Source organism: Acanthaster planci, linkage group LG06 (assembly GCF_054643075.1).
Source record: "Acanthaster planci isolate LZ-2023a linkage group LG06, COTS_SCS, whole genome shotgun sequence".
Lineage (NCBI taxonomy): Eukaryota > Metazoa > Echinodermata > Asteroidea > Valvatida > Acanthasteridae > Acanthaster > Acanthaster planci.
Window position 1 is genome coordinate 21,383,570 of NC_141782.1, and position 24,796 is coordinate 21,408,365.

Here is a 24,796-nt window from a genome sequence, read left to right on the forward strand (position 1 = left end):
TTAGTCCAATGTTATTATCCAATCTGTTGTCACCTTGGTATCAATCCATGCCACCTGCATGTATAAAAAAGGTACCTTATTTACAATCAAGCATGGCTGTGGCGAAGTGGAAATCGGGCAAAGTGGCAGCAGGGCTTATGTGGGGTTGGGGCAAGGGGAAACGGGGCAAAGTGACCAATACCCTTTGCAGATCAGCTGAGCTAGCCTAGACCATGTAGACCTACATGTAGCCTTTTCATTCAGACAGTAGACCCGTAAACCGTGTTGACTGTCATGATTGTGATTGCCCTTGTGCTTTTGCTGAAAGTTGTAATTGTAATTTGTATTTGTTTTCTTGTTCAGTCTGTCAGTTTTGTTTTGGCCGTGAAGGCCAACATCTGACCTTTATCCAATACTGATAATGCTGTTGTTTGGGGCTGCCAACTGACTGACAACCTGGAAGACTATGACCCCTTCTTTACTCTCCTTTTTTCTCCAGCCTCACGTCTGTTCCTGGAGGCAAGGCTAGCATGGTTAGACTTGTCTGTGCTAAACCTCGTGCAGCACTCTGCACTGTTTACATTGCTTTTGATATGTTCCTGTCCCTGTATGTATACCACTAGGCCTGCATACAAAGTTGTAATTGTGAATTTTTAAAAAAGTGTATGTCGTGTTCTTTCCATGTGGCACTTGAAATTGTTTTATTTTTGTTATTGTTTTCCCCCCATAGTATTACCTCTGATTTCTTTTTCTGAGGCTTGTGACACTCTTGGTCAACCATGTCCGTTCTTCAGGCATTGGAGGAGAAGGTGAGAAACGCATGGAAAAGGATGTGTACCACGTACCTTGAAATGTGGCGCCGTTCTCATGTATTGTTTGTAAAGTTAAGAATGCCCAGTCTTGTAACGTTCCGAGGATTTGCTGGAAATACTTCCAAATATGTGGAATTTGGGTTTTTTTTAATTACATGTACCATGTTGAGGAGGAAGTGGAAGAGATGTGACATGCGTATAGCGGAGCTTGGTACTCTGAAAAATTGTCTTTAAATCGTCCACTTTGCAAGGATTCTAACTAAGAGTCTCCTCCCTTAAATATCTGATATCAAACACTTCATTTTAAATTCACTGATGGATTGTGCTGCAAAGAGCAGGGGAATGGTACCCCAGTGTTTACATACACATATTGGGTCAGTCAGCTTTCTTGATATTGTTGGATCATGTCTAATCCAGGGAAGCATTCTGACATTGTTGTTACCAGACTTATTTGGATTCACTTAAAGGATATGACCTGAAATTGCCTAATACCCTGCTGCAGTGATAACATACCCCTCTCCCTGAAAATTTTCCAGGAATTTACTATTATTACGCATTCAAATATAATGTGAACAATGTTTGCACTCATGAGACAGTTTTGTAAAAAAGGACAAATGGGGAGGGGGAAGGGAGTTGTGGTATCCCCACCCTTTGTTTGAGTGTTCCCCCAGTTTCCTAGCAGAGAGTGCCAGGGAGGCAAAGGTCAATGAAATGCTAGATGTTGGAATTTTTTAATTTTTTTTAATGATGACTCTGTCGAATGTTGTTGCCTTGTACAATCTCAAATTACCATACAGCACTATCCTGGTGAGGAAGGGGAAAAGTTTGTTATGAAGGCAGCCAGGTTTCTCTCCAAAGTAGTCCATGACCATGTTCTCATTGATAAGGTACCCAGAACCCCAAGTACTTCGGCATTCATGACTGAAGCATGAGGAATTTGTGATGCACGTGGACAAAATAGGACCGTGATTTTGTTTTTACCAATGAAAATGGATTGAACTTGAGCTTTGCTGTTAAATTTGAACAAGGCGCAGTTCCATTGGAACAGATAATGCCGACTGAGTAATGGGCAAGAGGATTTTAGCTGCTGAAAGTGAAAGCGTTGAATTGTCTGATATCCTCATTAACTCTTGTAGTGTTGGATCCACAGATTGGAGTATCCATGCTTATATGTGGCCTGCATTATTTCTTGGTAAACTCTTACCCGGAGTTGTACCATTTAGTTTCAGCACACTTGCTCTTGCCTTTCTGCCCTCAGATCAGAAATGAGCAACCTCAAGTTTAGTGAGCAACTTCCCCAGTATTGCAAACATGATGTTGGGCAGTTCAAATTTTATTGTCAAAATATTAAACTGCACAGTATACTTGGATGGCAGCTGTTGGTTGCCGCTGCACTGTTCTGTGTCAGGTTACTGTAAAAATGACTCTGCAGTAAAGAGCCCTTGCATTTTATGGTGGTACACAAGGGGTCAGATCTTCCTTGAAGTGGGAGGAGGGGATGGGAGAGGAGATAATGACATGAGTTAAGACAATAATATCTCCAGCATGTCTGCTAGTCTCGGTGCAAGACACTACTGTATTTAATACTGTAGATCATAATTTGTCGCCTAAAGACTGTACTCTCACACAAATCACTATAGTAGGTAAACTGCTATAGCCATTTGAGTGTGATACTGGTTCATGTGTAAAAGCTATTCAGGTGTGATGGCTCAACTCTTTAGGCCACAGTCCTGATCCATTACAAACAGTAGCCTCCTGCACTGCGACCAGTTAGACTTTACGTCGGACCATAATTCACTCTCTAGAAGTACATGTAGGGCACTGGTTGTTCCTTTGATTGTTTACCGTCCAGTTTCTTGGAGTGGATTGCCTCCTATGTTTGTATTTTGATCTTCCCTTTGTTCTTTTGTTTTGTCCGAATGCTGCCCTGCCATCCTGCCTGCTTTCCTGACCCTTAGCATTAGAAGTTACTATTAATAGAAATCAGTAGAACTGTAAGTTTGACTTACATTCTCGTGATCAGGTTAACTAAATACAACAGGTAAGTAGAATACTTATATCCACAGGTACGTAGAATACTTACATGTATACATGTATCCAGTAAAGGGCATCTCCAGTTGGGATGCATCATTTCCCATGCATGTTTTATGTTATCATATTCCTTTTATCCGTAACTAGCTTAAAGGCTAGTTCATACTTCGCGCGAAAATGGAAGCAAATACAAATTTGTGACGTCAGATATTCATATTGTGAATTTGTAAAAGTGGAACACATTTCAACTCATCAAAAGTTTGCTGCAAAGGTGGCGCGACGTCAAATTCACTTCACTTTTGCATTCGCCTGAAGTATGAACTGGCCTTTAATTCATTGATATCTAGTGTCATTAGTTGGGTGGATATTTTTCAAAAATACTAGACTGTACATCTAAGCTAAGGGATTAAGGACTCAGATTTATCACACGCAAATAGGGTTGTGCCTTTCGCGTAATGGTTGTGTTCCCTCCCCCATTTTTGCTGATCAAAAACATGGACATGAAGGAAACACACGGTACACTTTATTCCATATTTTAATGCACATGGATTAAAAGAAATTGCCAGGCTAGTTTCAAATGGACACCCTTAACCTCTTTCCCAAATACGTGGCAAAGAACTACAGGTAGGCTAGTCTGGAGCCTCGCCCCTCATTGTCATGTTGCATTTGACAAATGATGTTCTTTATACTTGTATGCAATCAAACCTGCATACTGGAGCTTCAGCACCACCACTACAGAAATGCATGCATTATCTACAAGTGTCCGAAGTTACTTTCATGTTTCCTTAAGGTTTTTTTTTCAGGGCCAGACTTTAATGGCATGCTTTTTTCAGTAGGTTGTGCATAAATAAGTTATACTGTTGAATTATTCCCTTTGCTGCATTTTTTGCAGTTTGTTTTCTTTTTGAGCATTCATTTAATTTGACACCAAGAGTTCACATATGTATTGCCTGGCTTGCTTCCTTGATTCTAAAAGATGAACTCCTATGATCGAAATTTAACCATTTACGTGTACCTCTAACTCCTCGGACATTTTTGCTTGGAATTATCCATAATCTTGAAAACTCCAGCCTTAATATACTCTGTGGCACGTTTTTTGTCCTGTTTAAAAAATTTTTGCAAAGGATCTAGTTTGGTATTTCAAAAAGGCAAGGTCATTTGGGAACAAAGCACTTGTATGAGTCACATATGGTTGCGCTGGTGGGGCAGACATCACGTGCATACATGCTGTTCCCATATAACCTTAGATGCACTTTGATGTTGGAATACCGAACTGGTTCATTCTCACCCATGAAATACCAACATTTATATATACTTCATCCACACTGTGTACACATACAGTACGTGTACATGTATGTATCCCAGCTGGAGTGTCTGCCCTCTGCATGTGACCTGTGACTGTGTATGATAGAATTAGTGAAGTTGTACATGTGCGCTTTTCTTTTTGTTTTGCAAGTATAATTTCCCATCTTTTTTTTTTTTTGGTTCCTTTTGATCATACCGTAGATATTCTGATTTCTGCTTCAAATGTAGGAAAATAGTTTTCTTTAATCATGTTTATACTGGGTAGCCCTTACAATGAAAAACATGAGTCACTTTGCTCCCAGCATGCTTAGAAATGCATTTTGGAACATACATGTACGTCATAGATCACAAAAAACCATTCATATTCATAGTTAAAGTCACATTAATTAGTTTGTGTCTTTAAGCCGGGATTTTTCCCCAGTACACCAGGAAATTTGATTTCAAAGAGACAATACATTCATAAATGCCAACTTGTACGATTTTGCTGTAATTTTTGCAGTTTGTTTTGTCCGTTTACGACTGTACGATCCAGGCTAAGATTTTTACAATTTCCAAGTACAAAACGTATAGTTGTGTATACAGCTACATGTATGTGCCTGGAGCCAGCCTCGTAATGCGCGCATCCGAAATGTGTCGCTGGCATTCCGCAGTTTGTGGGCACAAGGTGCGTGAGTAGCATCAGAAACCAGCTAGGTTGAACCAATTAACACAACGATAAGCTGGGAGGAATAGGCACGGTTGCACTTCATTCGCAACGTGATTGTGTACGTTCATGCATTCTACATTTACCCTGTACATGTACATTGATATCGTTGACGTGCCCATGTTGAGTCGTCATGAATGTCACTGTCGTGCTAAGTTGATCGAGGAAGACTTTCAAGGATTTAAGTCAGGGATTTTTAGTGAGTAAACTGAACTTTGTTTCGCACTTTGGCAACAATTCAACAGAAGTTCAGGGACGAATACACCACAAACATGGTTCTTGATTGCAAGGTCTTATCGTGGAGAAGAGCCTAAGTGTTTTGCAGCACATGTATTGTTATATGATATTGCCCATGCTGGATCTTAGGGACAGCAAGAAGCACACAAAAACAAAAAAACACGTAATTTAAGTTTGGCAGGGAAAAAAAGCTCTGCTCCCAATGACATGCCTATCAAAAATACGGTTGGTAAGTGGGGAAATTTGGAGGTCAATTTGACTGAATGGGGACATAAAATTGATAAAAACTTGCCTTAATCAATGTAAAAATACACACAGCCGACAATCCTTAAAAATTATGGACAATTTACACCATTATGCACAATGCCAGTCAGGTAATCTTGAGAGGAAACTGGCCAACGATGTCCGTATATCAGATGGTAAACGTACGTGATGCATCTTTAGGAGCCGGCGATAAGCCTCCTGCTGCGGAAGGAAATTGTGTGGACACACACTCGTTTCAGGTACAAGCAATACAACCTCGCATTCATGAGCACAGAAAATACCGACATGAACATAGACAAGAGATCAAGTTCTGTGAATTAACTTGCAGAAATCGTCTTGTATTATCGATGTTTTTTTTTCACGTGACCCTGCGTGTGTGTGCAGTGTTGCATTTATGATGGTACAGTTGCCAGGTCCGTAATTTTGCCATGCTTTGCATAGACTGGTTGCTGCACTTCCACCATGCCTTCTTTGGCAATGGCACAGCGGGAACCAGTGTAGCATTGCTTCATTCCATTGAGCATTGCACACATGTTTTCACCACTGCAGTAGCAAAACGCAATGGGAACTTGAGATGAATATGGAAGTCTACGTGAAGTTGTTGAGAGGTGTTTTGTAAGATTGCCTTTTTTTTTTTTTTTAATTTGTTTTTCTAACTTGCTGACAAAAATTTTATGGTTGCGCCAAAAAGTTAGGGTCAGTTAGGAAATGGAAGCAGAACTATTTTGGGGGGCTTTAACTATCATGACTATTACAATAAACTTCAGCTCATAGGGTTTGAATGTGTTTCTTTTGGAGTGTACATGTGAAATAGGTAATTTGGAGTCATGCAATAGGATTGCACTTTTTCATTTTGAAAAGTTAGCGTCTCTGTACTTTTCCCAGTAGCCACAAATCTCGTTCTAAGCATTTCTTGCTTACTCTCTACTGTTAAAAACTCCTATTCTGGCACATACATGTACGTGTAACACCACTGTAGACTATACCTCCAAGTTGAATACAACACCCAATGTTTATTTGTATTTAAAATCCATCTGGTGCCGAGGTCATGGGTAGGGTGAGCCAGCACACTGCATCAGGGTTTTTTTTTAATAGTTGAGAAAAATCATAAGATAAACAACCTTGGCTTTGTAGGTTTGTAGGTTGACCTCAAATTGGAATCAGTCAAAGAACAGAATAGGGAATGATTTACTATACGTGTATGTTTCTTTGTCCCCTACTACAAAATAATGAACATAAACTGTAGCTAAACCAATCCACCCCAAGGCTGACATGAGGATTTGCTTCCATAATGTACATGTGTGTCAGTGTTTGAGAAAATGAGCTCTGTCTACTTGTCCCTTTAGGTCAATTTATAGATTTCAACTTTCACTCCCAACTATTTTCTAGCAGTCTGTGAGAGAGCAAGGCTTTTTTAAAGGGTACCTAAGTGTTATACCGTGATCATAGATAGTGAATTTGTATAGGTTGTGAATTTATCATGTGATATGCTTCGTTTGTGCAGTTCGTCTGTGCACCATACGTAAACTATGGATGTATAAGCAAAATCAGTCTGGGACCCAGACTATGCAGTGCGCTCGCTCGATCGTTCGCATACGAATCAAGCTCCAAATACGCATTGGTGAAGAATAGGATTTTTTTCGGAAAATGGGATATTTGAGGTAAAATAGAATTTTCGGTCAAGTGAGGTTGGCAGCTCTGGTTATAAGACCTCTGTTCGTGCACCCAGCTATGCTCGTGGAACACCTGTAACATACTCTAATCATTGTTTCTGCTGCAACCGCCAGTATTGTTAACATATAAACACTCATGTCATTGCTTCTTCCTGGTCTGCTCTTCAATCTTGCCAATATTTTGTTCCAGAATTTCATGTGAATGTCTTGAAATTCAACCATCAATCAAAACCCCAATGGTTTATTAATCCCAGGTCTCTCTGTAAACTAGTCTCTTATAAATTCTAGATTCTTCCCTCTTTTAAAAAACAAACATAAAACACTCAACAAAGGACAGCACAGTCAGTTTTAATTTTCCTTGTAATTTTAATATCTAATTTGCTGTTTAAGTGTTTCATTCATCACAGGTTTTTAATTTATCTTGCTATAAAATATGCATGAATTACACAGATAAGACTGTTCCAGTGTAATCTATGACCATGGTATAAACAAAACAATTGTGTACAAAACACCATAGACCCCGTCAGAGCAGGCTGTACAGGTAATTATATGTGTATCCTTCAAAGTGCATGTACGTGTACATACATTAAAGTCAAGAATTTTCCGCTGTCTGAAAGTTAAATTCTGCTTTTTTCCGCTGTCTAAATTTTGTGTACAGAAACTGTATGTGACTGTACATATGTACTGTAGGCCTACATTTACTGTACATCTACAGGTATCTTTGGCATAATGATACATTTAGGGCCAACTCGCACCATGTCACTGTGATCTTGGACTGGTCCCTGTCCCTGTTGATTTATTCATAAGCCGTGAGACGTCTGGGCACTATGTAGGAACGGGGACCTGTGTGATCTCCGCGGTGCAGAGCCGGAGGAAATCAATACTGAATTCTGCGATATTGCAAATGAAAAACAGGAGGGGGAACGCTACCAAATGTTACTTTCAAAGTGAGTTCAACCGTGAAAATGAGTTGTCATTCCTAATTTCGGTTTATATTTATTTTATTTATGAATTTTGTTTACCGAGAATTGCGTTTTCCGCTTTCTACCCCCAAATCCGCGATTTTTGCGAATTTTCCGCAAAGCGGAAAATTCTTGACTTTAACAGACATGAATAGCAGGGCTTGCAATTCCAAAAAGAAAGTTACTTGCACCTTGCACAAATTAGAATTTGAAACAACCTGAGCTACTGTAACAACACTTCGTAAAAAAGACATGCAAAAACAAGCAACAATGTACATTTGCCATCTGCACTGTACCATGTATACATTAAAACTCCTATGCCAAGATGCTTTCTTGATAAAGTTGTCCAATCAGTCAAATGACTCCTACATATCTATCCTAATACTGTTGCCAATCAAGTGGAAGGAATGTTTGACTAGAACTGTTGCAGCAAATTAGCGTGGCATAGATTTTATTCCAATCTGCTGATATGGCCGGGACACTGAGGACAGAGAGACAGAAAAAACTACAGTAATACACGCTCGTTTAACTTGTCAATATTTGTTTTTTCAATCAAATCATACAGATTACTGTGAAATATTTAACAATATGTAACAAATTATACCAGAACTTTTCCAACTTGCCCAAAAGGCAAGCTTGAGTCGAGGATAACTTGCATTCCATTTCATTTCTGTTGCTCAAGCTCTACAATGGTTATGTCGAGCCCTGAATAGTATGGGCATGCTCATGCATGCCATTTGTGGACCATCTGTAGCCATCTGCATGTCTGTTTGGAATACAAAAATTGGGCCAGAGTTGTGGGGCATATATGTATTCATTTCCCACAGAGCTGCCGGTTTATGTACGGTGTAGCTCTGTGCTCAAAGCTGGTTTGATGAGAATGTGATAATGGTTTGGACATGTACATGTGTCTGCTGCATATCGCTACATCATCGGTGCCGTCTGTGAATATTCTTGCAACCTCAAATAGTACACCCTGAATACATCCCAACAGGGTTATAAGTTGAAATTGACAAGGGCCAAACTTCATGCAATGCCACTTCTTAATTGACATTTTATGGAAGGGAATTTATGGGAGCCTAATTCACCTCAAGCCCTGAAATAACCTCTGTTGATAAGGTCTTGCCTTATTTGGCCTGTTATGGCTTTTGGGCATGGTGTATACTCACCTTAAACACCCCCCCCCCCCGAAACTGGAAGCTGGTGTAAATTCAGTATACATCATGTACATGTACTTGTGCTATTTGTGTTGCCGCTTGATTTCCTGCTTTGCCCTTAGCATGTCATTAGTGTTGTGCTTGATAGTGACTTTTTTAGAAATCCATGCTAATTTGTAGCAAGCTGTGTTTAATCATTCATGTGCCTGATTAGTTCAAAGCTGTTTATTCTCTTTTAAGTTTGTGCCCAAGATCTCATTTGCTAATTCCAGCACCAAGAATATTTAATTTCAATCAATTACTTTCTTTTTCATTTATTTTGAGGCTGTTTAGTTTTGTTTTGTTTCAGGATATTTTGGGGGGGTTCACTCAAGAAATTCAACATTTTGCATTTGTGCCATATTTTCTTCATACGATGCAGAGTCTTTCTTGCAGATTTTGTGGTTTTCACAGTTTAGTGCATTTTATAACAACAACTAAGAGTGATCTGATGCAGGAATTTTTTTTTTTATTCCGTCATTGAGACACAGGTGTTTGTGCAGTGCCGTGGGCACGCAGTCTTTCACACACTAATTGATTTTTCATTCTTATCACCAACTATCTCCTGTTAATGGAGTTTGGTTTTTCTGTCGCATTTAGCCCCTGATCAAAAACAGCAGCAAGCCTTAGACTCTGGGGTTTTACATGCATATATGAAGTTAGCATTCCTTGACTGCACAGTCATTCTCAGTATAATAGTAGCTGTTGTAAGCAGCCATGTACAGTGGTTAACATTTCTCATTGAGTATATGAAAGAAGGTGCTTTTATTGTTTACCATTTTTATTGGTTGGTTTCTATTTTTGCTGCATGTCCTGTACTTGTTCCCATTCACGTACAGCTGTCTAAGATGCCTACCCCTATACGGCTCAAGGATCTGATAAGGAATATCCGTGCAGCACGTACGGCTGCCGACGAGAGGTCTGTGATCCAGAAAGAGCTGGCCATTATTCGCAACTCCTTCCGCGATGAGGACAACACGTACCGCTGCCGCAACGTGGCCAAGCTGCTCTACATCAACATGCTGGGCTACCCCGCCCACTTTGGACAGGTCAGCTAAAAAGGGATTTGGTCAATGCTCAAAGTGAACAGGGAGGAATGAAGGCATATCAACACCTGCTTGAGTCAGTGGTTCATCCACTCTACATTTGTCTCAGTACTTGGTTTTTACCCATGTCATTACGTTTGAATGCAAATGAGTACAGATACTAGCAAGTTTGGTTTTCATTTCCTGATGCTGGTTGCAGTTAATGTAAGAATGATCAGTTTGTATTTGCATGTGGATAAAGTCTGTGCATACTAACGTGTACAGCGCAGGTCGTTATACATGGATGTATACACATGTGTGTACACCCATACTTCTTACCTTACATACCTACTGTGGACATTCCTTTCTTTTTGTGCAGTTAAGAAAACTCAGTGAAAATACTCGTTTTTCTTGAACTGGGAACACGATTTTCAGCCGGCTTTTTGTACAAGGTTTCCATGACTATTCCTCTTCCTTTTACGACAGATGACCCCAACCCCAAAATGCCTCTAAAGTTCTTTTTCAGGGAAGGGGAAATGTCCTGTGGACACGTGTAAGTCCACAGAACGTCTTCCATTCCTGCATCGTGAGGATATCTTTTGTTCACAAGTCCACATTTGGTATGTAAGGTTAGCTCATTTGGGACTTGTCTGCTTAACAGCGGAGTGTTACATGTTAGAAAACATAGATGGTCTCCCAAGAGACATCAGATCAAATGAAAAGTATTTCTGCAGATTGGGCCTTCATGAATTAGTGATGAAGCAGCCTAGGACTTTTCAAAAGGAACTATGCTATTTCAGGGCTGTTAGTCTTGTCAGAAATGCTGAACAAAAAGGGTGGAAATGTTGTTTATATTAGAGGGTAAATTGATAGCCTTGGTAGGAATCAAACCTTGGTAAAGATTATGACATCTTTTTTTTATCAGCTTGAATGTTTGAAACTCATAGCGTCCCCCCGTTTTACGGATAAGCGCATTGGCTACCTGGGAGCTACCCTCTTATTGGATGAGCGGCACGATGTTCATTTACTTATGACCAACTCCATGAAAAAGTGAGTTCAAACTATTGCTTATTTGTTCACGTATTTAACCTAACCTTAGGTCGGTGATCTACACATTTTATGTCTCATTGTATTTATAATAAAGAAATCAAAACCAAACCAGTACAGTTGTCCTCCCTAATGCTGGTGTAAAAGATTTAAACTAAGAATATTACAAGTTCCCAGGAAAGGCGCCTGTCTGGTTTTTATAGGGCAAAAGTGTAATTGAAAAGATTTAAAGTGGGATTTCAGCCTGCTTCCTACCAAGAAAATTGCTCTCTGGATATATGTTACATGTAGTAAGCCTCTAAAATTCTATGATTTATCTTCAAGATCTTGTAAATGGGTTTGAAGGGTTTTGTTTGGGGTTAAATTTATGAAACCTTACCATTTGACTTCTCCACCACCCGTCCCTGATCTCTGCACATTATTCATGGTGTTTAGGCAGCCTGATTCAATCAAGACTCAAAGAGCATGTTATTGAGGTCCCGATTTTGTTCTACCAGAGATGGTTTTAATCAGGGGTTAACGGTGAAATTAGAGGGAAGAGGTCGGGTGCAGTGTCCCCTTCCTGGCTTGATGAGACCTAAGATGCCGAGTGAACTGATTTTGGTACCGATCTGAGAATAGTCTCACTCATCCTTCCCCTTCCCATCCTGTGACAATATCCATTCACCCAAGGTCTCCCCTGGGATTGGGCCAGAACAACACTCTTGCCCTCATACCTGCTTGCACACACTACAGGAAAGGTGCTAATCTGGCCTGTTAAACAGCGCCCTAGTAAGCCGGGTAATGTGATTATTGCTATGTAATCAAATCAAGGGCCTTTCAAGCCTTTGCCTTGGTCTGAGTCTTTTGGGATGCACACATGGATTGATTCATATCACTGTTTCACCTCGCTTCTTTATTGGAATTCCAATTCAAATGACTTATTTATTTTTGGGAAGAGCTAAAACATTTAATATTTGACATGTTGCAGTAAAAAAATGAGTCCTTTTAAAAATTCCTCTTCATGGCAAATCAGGCCTGTGATTGAGTGCCAGTTGTGACTTCACTTGCTGGGTAATTCCAGAAATTAGGGGTCCAAAAGTGTGACATTTTCGTGTCCCTGTTACATCTGACCTTTGTTATTTGACATGGAAATATCACCCGCATTGAGTTCCAACTATTACTATTTGTTTGGCAGGTAATTTTCATTAATTCATCACTCTTGGAAATTGGAGAATGTGTTCTGAACTTACAAAATCATATGTCAGATGTGACAGGGACACAAACAAAATGGACCCTTAATTTCTGGAATTACCCTGCGCATATGTTGCCAACATTCACTGTCATTTGGGGGGCATGTCCGTTTGTTAATCTATCAGTATATTACATCATGCTAATTGTTACTACAAATGTTTCATTAAGAAACTTTTCAGAACACAGGTTGTTGGAGCTACATCCAGATGGTAGCATTGGTGCTCTGTCCATTCTTGACCCTCACACCCGTTGAAAATTGATCAACCTGTTCTCATGGAAATCTAATTCATTTGACATTCTCCCCCACCCTAACTTCCTTGCAGTGACATGGATCACAACACCCAGTACATAGTAGGCTTATCACTAAGTTGTTTTGGCAGTATCTGCTCACCAGAGATGAGCAGAGATCTAGCCGGCGAGGTGGAAAAACTTGTCAAATCCTCCAATGCCTACATCAAGAAGAAGGTGAGTTCTTAGGCTTTCGTACCAGTTAGGAAATGTCACAAAACTCTCGGTCTCTCTTTTCCCTTCATTTTTAAATGAGCTGTAGACTTTGTGACTCAGTTACCAGCCTGTTCCTAATGGAATAGAGTATATTTTTCTCATGAGATTTTCTTTTCTTGGATTCATCTCGCTTTGGTAGACTTCATCTGAAACTCCACAATCAGATTTACACACATAAATAGATGTCTCTATAGCAGAAAAATTTGAGCTGTGTTAAAATTATTAAAATATAGGTTGGTGGGTACAAAACTGGTGAGACTGAAGCCTGAAGCTTAAAAGATTGAAGAAGCTTACTGAGAACAGGTTGTTTTCCTGGTGGAATGTTAAAAGCTTTCCAGTTTGAAGACCCAGCCTTTCACTCATCTTGGCTTAGCTTACCTGTACTCAGCATTGGAAGAGTCCTACTGACATAGTCAACTGTTGTGGTTCCAAGTTAGATGGGTTTACTGAACCAGCAAAGGCAGTTGGCTTTGATTACCCAAATTCATTATTTTGTTTTGGAGATGGTCTGGGCAGGACTCCTTTTACTTTACGAACCTTGTTTAGCCTGTGCCACAGAGTATTCATCAGACTTTGTTTTCCCATTAAAAACAGACAAAAACCCAGCAGAAAGTTGAGTTGTCTATAAGTTGGTTTTTGGTTTCTATGTCCCCTTCCCAAAATAGGCTGCTTTGTGTGCTGTAAGAATCATCCGAAAGGTCCCTGACCTCATGGAGATGTTTATACCTGCTGTACGCTCACTTCTTAATGACAAGAATCACGGTGAGTGTTTGGAATATAGCTCTTAAAACCATAAACATAGCAAGACCCAGTCTTTAATCCTGAACCCTTCAAGATCCTTCTAAACCCACCAAGTAGTTCCATTGAGGAAGGAGACTTGAGTGGCTGTTTACATGGTCCCAGGGAAAGTTTAATTACAATGTGCACGTTTTTACCTTCAGTCTTCGCACAAATTCCTAAATATTGCTCCAAAGATACTTTCAAAGGAAGATTGTATTCGTTTCAGGTAGCTCCTCTGTTGATAGTTGCATGTCAGCTCACCTCAGTCAAAAATAATTATGGGGTTTCATTTTGCCATAGTTTGTTTGCATGTGTAATATTCGGTTTTGTTAACGGGAAGTGATAGATTCAGAGCTGGTATTACGATGTAGGTGACATGATCAACGTGTGTGCAGTGTGAGCCGAAACCCATTTGCAAAAAGCCAAGAAAAACCATTTCCTTGAGTCTGTTTGTAAATCCGGAGCAGGTGGCGAAATTCACAGCAGTAAAACTCAAGCCTCCATTTCCACTTCTTTCCTCAGGTGTTCAACTAACGGCAGTGGTTCTCATCACAGAAATGTGTTCCCGGAGCCCAGATACTCTCCTGCACTTTCGCAAGGTGGGCCTGATCCTCTTCTGATATCAAGCTTTTCTTTCTGGTCAGGCACCATAAGCCACAGTGCTAATCATTGCGGGTTCAAATCCCTCTGTCAGAGTAATAGTCGAGTTGTCCTACCCAGCTGTCTGACTAATACATAAGGAAATCTCCTCATTAAACCACAAACTTGATTTTATGGCTTCTTAAGAATAAAACTGGAAGCCCCTTTCCAAATTTTGGTTTCAGAGGTAGGTATTTTCTGCACTGTGCTCACAAAATTACCTGCGAGTCATTGTATGACAGCAGCGTCTTGTGCTGTTCATGTTCCTTTCCAATTTGAAAACCAATTATTAATTTGAAATTTTTTTTTTCCCCAATCTTTTCCCCCCTCAATATTGATAATATGTCACTCCTATTTCTGACACACAAGGTTAAGGAGGTATGTGTTACGTTCGTACCGTCGGCAAGATTTGTCTGTTTTCATTTTCATGCCTGTCCATGTTTCCTTTCTTTTAAGTTTCCATGTTTGCCAGTAGTACCTCAGTTTGTCTCCATCGTAGTTGGTTGTGCACTGTCTCGTCAGCCAAACTCGGGGATAAAAATTCTGTCTCTCTGGCCCCAAAAATGAAGAGTTCCTCGGAAGTATTCTGAAGGCATTATTACTTGAATGAATGTGCAGATAAATTGAAAGCTTTGGTTTGAAAAGGTGTGGAATAAAACCCTGGTAAATTTTCGGGCAAAGAGCAACAGAATCAGTGAGGGACTGACATTAAAATCCAAGTGGCATGTTGACCTAGCTGGGATTTGAACCAAGGTTATACCTGGGAGACAACCACAACTGCTGCTCCGCTAACCTGCTTCCTAAGAAGCAACCTGGTCTCAACGCTTGGTTCTTTGAAAAATTCTACTTGCAATGCAGCTGTGGCCTTCTTGCAGTGTAAAACAGTAATGTAAGGCTAGAGCATTTACTGCCATCTTCCACTGCAAGGTTCATGTTTCATGCATTCAGTAATAGTCAAAAGCACACATGAAAACCAAACACGTGAAGCCGTTTCTGTACATGGCATAATGAGAGGTTTGACTCTGCTGCTGTTGTGGGAGGGGACTCTGCTGCTGTTGTGGGAGGGGACTCTGCTGCTGTTGTGGGAGGGGACTCTGCTGCTGTTGTGGGAGGGGACTCTGCTGCTGTTGTGGGAGGGGACTCTGCTGCTGTTGTGGGAGGGGACTCTGCTGCTGTTGTGGGAGGGGACTCTGCTGCTGTTGTGGGAGGGGACTCTGCTGCTGTTGTGGGAGGGGACTCTGCTGCTGTTGTGGGAGGGGACTCTGCTGCTGGTGTGGGAGGGGTCTTTGTCATTGCCCTCACCATGTTTTGCTGAGGTACTGGTGCCCTCGTTAGTTTGTGAATACATATAGAACCACATTGCGCACCCAGTGGCTTTTTGATGAGTTCTGGAGACTTCTGTTGCAACATGGTTGTGGTCTTGGTTTATGGAATGTTATGGATTGTGTCAAGTCTGTCAGTGGTGGAGGTTCAAATTTATATGTTCTGAAAGAATAATGCCTCATTTGCTTCCATGACTTCTGCACACGGCCAACATGCACAAGTATGCCTAGTTGATTTTTATTTACAGCTGTGATTTTGACATCATCTTGTCACATAAAAGCACTCTCCGATCATTGTACCAAACTTTGTCATTTTTTTGAAAATCAGGTGTTCTATCAAGTTTCTTGCATTTTGTTGTTGAAAGTGTATGTTGGAAAGAAATCCAGGAATCTTGAGTGTGTCACCAATTACTTTCACTCTTCTAATGATTTTTATGGAGAAATATCGCGTAGAGTTCTGATGCTACACAATATTTGGTTTGACTACAGGGGGTTAATCAGCTAAGCACGACTGAATGCATGGATGCTTGTGGGAAATTTTGACATCAGTATATGAAGTCATCATGGCACTACCAGTGGGCTCTGTGTTAACTAATAGTACATTTAACTACACTCACAGCTAGGGATGTGTGATACGCTGTTGAAAGCAGGAGACAGCATTTCTGCCGCACCCCGATGCCAGTGTGCACTCATCTCATGCAAAGACATTGTGCATTTGTTCACATTATGTCGAAAATTTGCAGCTGCCATTGTGCCAGGCTACTACAAGACAAACTTGTAGTTAAAAAGTTTAATCACAAGAGTGCATTGCAAGCATGGTTATAAATTGAGATTGGGAGAAATTGATCGTGGATTTGAGAAATTTTGGTGAAGGTTTTGTCTTCCCGTGCACCCTACACCCTCATTTTTAAGAATGAGTTTTCTTAGCTTCAATTAGTACACAACACAGCACCTTGCCTACTCCTGGAATGCTTGTCAGATTATACTCCACCTTTGTTCCTGTATGTTATTTGTATCGCTGTTCTTGCAACCAGAAAAGGAAATAATTTCATTGAATGCGACTTTGGCTTTGAACATAATACTTTTTCTTTCCATGGTGTTTGTCACATCCTGTGAGACAGGTTCTTATTTCAGGAATTAAGCTCAGTAAAACCGCAATAAATTGACTGGCAATCTTTTCTTCCTGTTCCATCAGATTGTGCCAAACCTTGTTAGAATACTTAAGACCCTCATCATGTCAGGCTATTCACCAGAGCACGATGTGTCTGGCGTCAGTGATCCTTTCCTTCAGGTGAGAGATTTGTTGGATTGTAACATTTGCAAAGCGGTGAGGCTCGATCACTGAATGATTTGACACCCATGACCAATCATGACGGCAGTGCTTGTCAACTCTGAGTGCATTGTGATTACGTCTCCCAACCCCAGGTCAAGATCTTGCGGTTGCTGAGGATCTTGGGCAAGTCGGACATGGACTGCAGTGAGGCCATGAACGATATCTTGGCTCAGGTGGCCACCAACACGGAGACCAGTAAGAACGTAGGCAACGCCATCCTGTACGAGACTGTCTTGTGCATCATGGACATCAAGTCTGAGAGTGGGCTGCGGGTGCTTGCTATCAACATTCTGGGCAGGTTCTTACTGAACAATGACAAGAATATCAGGTAAATTTAAACACAAAATTCTCCTAGATCTCTTCCCGTAAAAGTGGTGTACACCATTGGTGTTTTTTCTAATTTCACAAGATTGGCTGATTACGGTGTGTGATATTCACTGCAACTTACATTCCACTCACTTGTTTCATGATTGAGTCAACAGCTTTGTGAAAAATCAAGAAAAACGGCGCGGTATTTTCAATACTTAAATTGAAGGTCTTGTAGTTTATCTTGCGAAAAATGTATGGATTATAGGGCGTTCGTAGTACAAGCAAACATCGTCCGTGGGGTCAGGGTGGCAAACAAGCAGGACAGGTTCTCATTCCCTTAAAAAGGGAGCAGTTTTCAACGGCTAGAAGTAATCAGTGAATTTACCTTGGAGTAGCATTGCGGATTCATGGAAAAACTTCATCAAGGAACACAGCAGTCGACTTGTGTCCATGACATCAAAACGAGTAGGCCTATATGATAATGCACGTGCGCACTCGATTGTGTTTATAACGGCACTTTCATGTCGGTTCACACATCGCTGAAAGTTTAAAATTCCATTCATAGTTGAGTATTAATAATTATAAGTAAAAAGAATTATGTCTTTAAACAAGGGAGGATTAACGTGCTCGGAAACAGCCACCATATTGGATCATACCATTATCATTTAGGGGTGATTTTGAAGTCACAAAGTTTTCCATTAAAAAAACCTTTCCTTAAATAAAATTCAACTTCACACGGATCCAATTTATTTTCTACTTTACGCCTAACACTCAGGTTCCTATAATTTCAGATCACAGTGTTTTTGGTGAAAGAATGTCAGTATATTTTTAGCTGCTTTTAGGTTTATCCGTTAATTAATAGAGACTCCCACAACACTTGCAAATACTATATATAAGAAATTTGGTGCCTGTTAAAGGATGTGATGTGCAAAGTGAAATTAACTCTATTACGATGGTCGGCCGACCATCGTAATCAAAGAGAACAACATTTTTCGTTTTCTCGAAAACTACAGCATTCTGGGTGGAATACTTTATAGACTAATTGAGACTGTTATGTACTTTCTTTCAAGTAAGATATTTCAGGATTATACGGTAGTCCCATTTTTGGGATTTTACCAATGGTGTACACCACCTTTAAACCCCCAAGACATTTTTAATAAGTACTTTTCCTAAAAAAAAAAAAAAATACATCTTGAAAATACTTTTCCTAAATTCTTCAAAATCCACCACATTGTATGAAGCCAGTACCAAAATCTTCAAACTTTTTTAACTTTTCTAGAAGCATCATTCTGCTCACAAAGTAACTGTGGCCAAGCCCAACCCTACTCAGTCCTTCAGGATCCTCAACTTTCTGATGGATTTTGAAAGATTTGGGAGGGGAAGGGATAATCGTTTGTCATTCACCGACACAGTTCCATCCATTTTTATATTTTGTGAAGCCAGTGTCAAGAGAGAAGATCCTCAGAGCAAAATTGCTGAAGTACACGTACGTCTGAATTAAAACTCATGCTACAGGAGTTTATTACATTATAATCAACTACATTTGCGGTATCTTAGCTTGCTGCACAGCTACCGTCTGCTGTGATTTTATTCCATTGCTGGAGTGCTGTAAAGAATCTCTTTAATTCCATTTCCAGACAAGAATAATCCATCGTTCTTGGTTCTATAACTTGCACTCATGGTATTTTACTCGTCATTTAAAAGATTAGATGTGAATGTAATACTTCCTGTTTTTCTTGCAGATACGTGGCTCTTAACACTTTACTAAGGGTTGTACAGAGTGACATGAATGCAGTACAGCGACACAGAAGTACTATAGTGGACTGTCTGAAAGATCCGGACATTTCAATTAAAAAGTAAGCTCAGCCTTTCAGCTTGAATCAAATTGTCAGAAAGTAAACATCGAAAGTTGAGACCTTGTTCTTATATATGAATTACGAATTTTTTTTACTGCCAACTGGGAGTTCCTGGAAATTCCACCCGGGATTATTCTGCAGTCTTGAATTCACCAAAATGTTTACAAACCTTGAAGCGGAAGTTTGTTGCTTCCACAGACACTCTTGTCATAGCCAGCCTTAGCCAGAAAACCTTTGACTGAGGCTGACCGTGGTTACACTGGCCACCCTGTTGATGTGCCTTCTTTTAGTAACAATATTCACACATTCCAACAGGCGTGCAGTGGAACTATGCTTTGCCCTCATCAACTCCAACAACGTCCGCAGCATGGTCAAAGAGCTCATCTTCTTCCTGGACAAGACAGACCCAGAGTTCAAGTCGTACACGTCCTCCAACCTCATCTCCACTTGCGAGAGGTAAGTAGGCAATTCTCAAACACAGACCAGATGACACCAACGTCCTGATTGGTTCCGCTTCTTCCTGTCAAAGCCTGGCATGAAGTGGTAATACAAGAAACTTACTTCACTCCCCAACCTTCCTTTTTACGTCAGATGCACGTGGAACAGGCAGTCTCTTTCTACACAAAAGCCATCCCTCAATCTCTCGTGTCTAAATGGTATTTGTGGCGTACATGTGCAGCCTCCCAGGGCAAGCAAGAATGCCACTTTTTAGGCAAAAGCCTGACGTCAGGCTATTTCATTTAAAAATGTAGGGCTAATTTCAGGCTTTACCAGCGTATATTCAGGCTTCTCTGGCCTTGTGTTCAGGCTCTGGACCAGGACCTGCTTAGCCACCTGGCCAGACAATGATTATCTGTTGGACCAAATTCCGATGCCATGTTGTATCACATGACACATTTGTGTTTTGCCCTCACCCTTGTAGATATGCTCCCAACAAGAGATGGCATATAGACACAATGATGCGAGTGCTGACGGGGGCAGGCAACTACGTCCCCGAAGACTCGGTGGCTAGCCTCATCCAGAACATCTCCGAGACGTCGAACCTACATGGCTACATCGTACAGCAGCTCTACAAAGCCTTGAAAGAGGACATCAGTCAGGTATGGAATGGCGGACTTCTTTTGTCCATCAGTGAGCCCAAGGCAGTGACTGTAAAAGAGGAGACGCTTAAGTCCACAATGTCAGAATGGAGTGATGATTGACTGAGCCAGGTTAACCACTTGCTGCTGCGGAACCCCGTTTCGAGCACCATGGGTTTATATGCAGAGACGAGGTGCCCGAAATGGGACAAAAGAGTTGGTCTGTGTAACAAAAGACCGTACTTGTGTCATTGGTGTGGGTGTTAACGTCTATTTAGTGAAATGACGAATTTTTAAAGAATTTTGAAAACTGAAAATCTTGAAAATCACCCGTATGTATGCACTGCATTTTTAAAAGCACCCGGCAGGATGTGGTTAAAACCCTTATGACTCAGGTTTTCCATACTTTCGCTTTTCTTTATGTTCAAAGTCGACATTGCAGGTAGCAAAGTATTGTCGGTGTTATAGTCCATTGATGTGCTGTACAGTTAACCCTATGCGTTGAAAGTTAATGTTCATCCATGTATTTTATTCAGCAAATCAGTTCTCCAAAGCAATGCTTATTTTATATTTGTATCCGGTGACTTTCTGTTCACTGTTCTCAGAGCATGTGTACATGTACTACATTGTTGAGTGTCATTCAGAGTTCAGTAGTACTTACCTTACCAACTGCTTTATAAAAATTTCAAATACCTGCCTGTGCTGGAAAACATTTTTGTTTGGATATTTCAAGAGAATGAATTAATTGAGTTTGCGTTCTTTTTATGTGCAGCAACCGCTAGCCCAAGTTGCATCGTGGTGCATGGGAGAGTACGGCGACCTCTTAGTGGGCGGGGCAATCGAGGAGGAGGAGCCGGTGCAGGTACGTACCTACTACGTCCCGGCTTTAGACTTGGACCAGCTCAGGCAGGCCACTTATGACCCTGGCAAGACAGAACCTTTGCAGGTTCGTATGTGTCGGTGCAGGCTGCTGCCAAGGCTGTTGCGTCTGTCTAGTCTTGTCTATATGGAGAGGGTAGAGTTGACGAGCTTACTAACCCTGTCATGCTTGGAAACTTTGGCAACTGATTTTTAACGTTCATTTTTTTGTTTCTCCCTTTGAAATTTAATTTGTTTCTTGATTACTTTTTTGTTCTATTAAAATCCAAGTAAATCAAAACTAAGTTCTCAACATAATGTGATTTTGAATTGATTTTGTTTCAACAATTAAAACATTGCTTTGTGTTTGCTGTAGAGGATTCCCATTTTAAATACATGTCTAAATGTGTTTGATTTCTTGTGAGTAGGTTTCAGAAGACGAGGCATTAGACTTGCTAGAGTCTGTTATTCAATCTACATCCTCGACGCAAGTAACCAAAGAGTATGTTCTCCAGGCTATCTGTAAGATCAGTGCACGGTTTACACATTCAACAGAGTAAGTCCAAAGCGTTGAAGTATTTTTGCAAAGACATATCCTATTTTTAAGTGTTGACGTCAAGGCTCGATTCAGAAACTGAGAGTTAAATGATTTATATATAAACTCATTGCCGTTGTATTTATTTCAGTGTAAGTTTTGCTTGTATTTTTTATGATGGGAAAGTGATCCCTCGTGATTTTCTAGATTCCGGGATTTTTTACCTAAAAGTCTCAAATTTTTTTTTAATTTAACCATTTGGCCCAGCACTTAGTTTTAAAATCACCAAGTGTAAGACTGCCTGTCATGTCCGTGTTTTGAGAGAATGACATTTTGTCAGCTGTGAAGAGCACTAAAAACTCACAGTGTTTTATTCTTGTCACTGTTGTATCCACTCCTGTGGAGTTTTTGTGTCTTTCTCCTCATTCTCCGATGATGCGATGATGAATAGCGTCAGGTCTCAAGAGAAGTTATTTTTGTCCCTTGCAGGCGCATCAAGAAGATGACAGCACCTTACACGCAGAGTCTAGATACCGAGTTGCAACAGAGATCCGTGGAGTTCAATGCATTAGTCACATCGCATGACAACATGAGGTCAGCTAAGTCACCTGTCGATTCTGGGATCACTACACACATTTCTAGCAGCCTCGATTTTCATTCAATCCACCATTGTATAACATTCTACTCAATAAACTTGCTTATGAAACCTTCAAGTCTGAAAGAAATTAGTAACAGATGTTTATTAATATTTAGAGTGTTTATTATTGAACTTTGGACTTCATTTGTTGATCTGGTGTGGTCAGTCTGTTTGTTTAATTGCCGTTGACAGGTCTGGTTTACTAGAACGAATGCCTCCCATGGAGAGGAAAGAAGAGAAGCAGGTTAATGGTGACGTGAATGGGGAAAGAGAAGACAGAAAGCCCATGAAACCACCCAGTGTTCAGCAAGAGGTACGGGGACAGGTCAATTTTTAGATGAAAACTGAAACTCGGCATCTTGTGTTCTCTTACCAATTTTGGAGAGCAGCTTTCCAAACTTAAATAGGACATCAAATTTCTAATTTTTTAATTAAATTTGAGCTTGGTGGATACAATATTTCTTGCTATCAGAGCAGTCATACGTAAACGATGATTTGGTTTACTCACTTGAATTCTGTATGATTGTGTTAATATAAAACTAAGGGTGACTTTGTCAATTTACAGCTCGGTCCATGCAAAGTTTATCACCTTCCTCCCATAAAACGAAAATGCTCAGTTACTGTGTATAAATGAGATAAGCAAAAAAAATAACAGAAACCGGCTTGGAACATTGAAAAAACATGTTGAACAATTTCTGAAAATAATTCATCATTTATGATACATAGTAGAGTTCTTTGATGTGTGAGCTGGGGCATCATTTTCAGTTTCTAGACTGCAACTTGGCAACTCTTCATGCCGGTGTCATGTTGGAGCTTCATATTACCTAGGGATATGGTCTGGGGCATGCTTACAGATTCGAACAGGGTTAGGATTGATAGAGTGCCATGAGGGTTGATTCGCGCTGACATGTGCTTTATAAAACATGACTGTTTGTGTTTTTATTCACCACAGAGCAAAGGATTGTTAGAGCTTCTAGACAATCCCGGTGCACCTGTTCCTAATGCAGGCTTCTCGTTATCACCCACACACATCCAGAAGACAGAACCTACATCAAGCGGTGGTGAACTATTAGACCTGCTCGGTGAGACACTCATACTTTGCTGCAGTCAGCATCAAACTTCTAGGCTAGTTGTCATCTTGGTGGCTTAAGAGAAGCTGGTGCTCATCTGTTCCAGAAATCTTTATAGACTTGCTGTTCAGGGGTAGTAAATCACTGCACTCGAAGTGACCTCTTTCTTGTTCTGTGTGTTTCCTGTTCTTGACAGACACGCTAGACCTGAGTGCCCCAGCACCTGTCACGCCGTCCCTCCAGCCGTTAGCACCCGTGTCCAGCCAGCCTGCACCTGTTAATATCATGGATGCCCTTGGAACACTGGAACCGATGCCCGCCCAGCAACCACAAGCAGACCTGCTTGGAGGTCTGGTCAATAATTTCACTGGTGAGTCACAGAAAACTGTCTTTGTGGCACAGAAAAGGAGATTAGAAAGAAGATTGGTCTATAATTTGAAAGAAGCATTTTCCTTGATGGCTGTAACTTTCTTTATCAAACCTTGGTAGCCCTCTATCATTCTTCAAATGTCTGATCAAAGGGAGATAAATGACTTATCTAAGAGTGAAGCCGTCTCTCTTACTGTTTGATTTGTGAACTAATTTTTTTTAAATCCAGTTGCTACCCTAAGAAAAGAAACTCGCATGCAACAGGAGTGGACAAAATTAAATAGCTTGGACTTTAGGCATTCATACTGCTGAACAGGCACTGGCTGGCTCAGTTGATGGAGGGATTGCTATGCATGTTTCTTCATTCATTCCTTGCCATGTGAAAGGAACCAATATCGAATACCAGCTACAAGGGGTCTAACGGGCTCACCTCCTTATCCAAGACACCTTACTCCCTCAGATGAGAAGCAAGATGGTCAAATGATTCTTGAAGGAAGCGATGCTGGAGTTAATTTCCCATTCTCTTTCCTGTTGCAGGGCCTTCAATACCTTCTATCATTGCCGTAGAGAATGCCAATCTGAAGGTCGAATTTGCCTTTGAGAGGGAGGCCCCAGAAAGAGTAGCCATCATGCTGAAAGCCACCAACCCTACTCCTAACCCAGTCACTAGTTTCCTATTTCAAGCTGCAGTCCCAAAGGTTGGTTACGTGCGGTAACTTGGCTTTGTACCGAGAAGAAAAAGTAGTTTCCTTAAAGAAACCAGAAAATATAAATATTTATATAAATTTTACTAAAAACCCCTTGAAATTGCATTTTTGGGTTTCAGTTAACTTCATATTAAATTTTTGTTTGGCTACTTTAACCCAAATTTTGATGCTTTTTTGGTTTTATGCTGCTTCATATTTGCATATTCATGAGCAGAACTATGATGTCATCCAAGGCACCAAATTTCAATGTTGCACTGATTTGTGCACAGAAATTTCTAGATTTTTTAACCACTGCTATGGCAGATTTCATTTTCTTTGGCCATTTATTGCT

The 24,796-nt window shown here is 40.5% G+C and overlaps 1 protein-coding gene across 5 annotated transcripts in view; it reads left to right on the top strand.

The window, feature by feature from the left end:
* Window positions 1-24,796, top strand: part of ap1g1 (adaptor related protein complex 1 subunit gamma 1) — a 32,491-nt gene that overhangs the window by 1,691 nt on the left and 6,004 nt on the right. For 2 of the 5 annotated variants that reach the window (XM_087137638.1, XM_087137639.1), the window contains exons 2-19: window positions 710-788; window positions 10,002-10,211; window positions 11,113-11,237; window positions 12,791-12,932; window positions 13,637-13,733; window positions 14,274-14,350; window positions 16,908-17,003; window positions 17,138-17,373; window positions 19,097-19,210; window positions 19,526-19,666; window positions 20,133-20,310; window positions 21,062-21,235; window positions 21,576-21,703; window positions 22,172-22,276; window positions 22,512-22,632; window positions 23,272-23,401; window positions 23,586-23,759; window positions 24,296-24,456. In XM_087137638.1, coding sequence (XP_086993764.1) covers window positions 759-788; window positions 10,002-10,211; window positions 11,113-11,237; window positions 12,791-12,932; window positions 13,637-13,733; window positions 14,274-14,350; window positions 16,908-17,003; window positions 17,138-17,373; window positions 19,097-19,210; window positions 19,526-19,666; window positions 20,133-20,310; window positions 21,062-21,235; window positions 21,576-21,703; window positions 22,172-22,276; window positions 22,512-22,632; window positions 23,272-23,401; window positions 23,586-23,759; window positions 24,296-24,456 — 2,439 coding nt within the window. In that variant the 5' untranslated portion in view covers window positions 710-758. Of the gene's footprint in view, window positions 1-709; window positions 789-2,749; window positions 2,833-10,001; window positions 10,212-11,112; window positions 11,238-12,790; window positions 12,933-13,636; window positions 13,734-14,273; window positions 14,351-16,907; window positions 17,004-17,137; window positions 17,374-19,096; window positions 19,211-19,525; window positions 19,667-20,132; window positions 20,311-21,061; window positions 21,236-21,575; window positions 21,704-22,171; window positions 22,277-22,511; window positions 22,633-23,271; window positions 23,402-23,585; window positions 23,760-24,295; window positions 24,457-24,796 lie in introns of those variants that run through there. The other 3 variants (XM_087137641.1, XM_022250979.2, XM_087137640.1) reach the window with 3 other exon arrangements.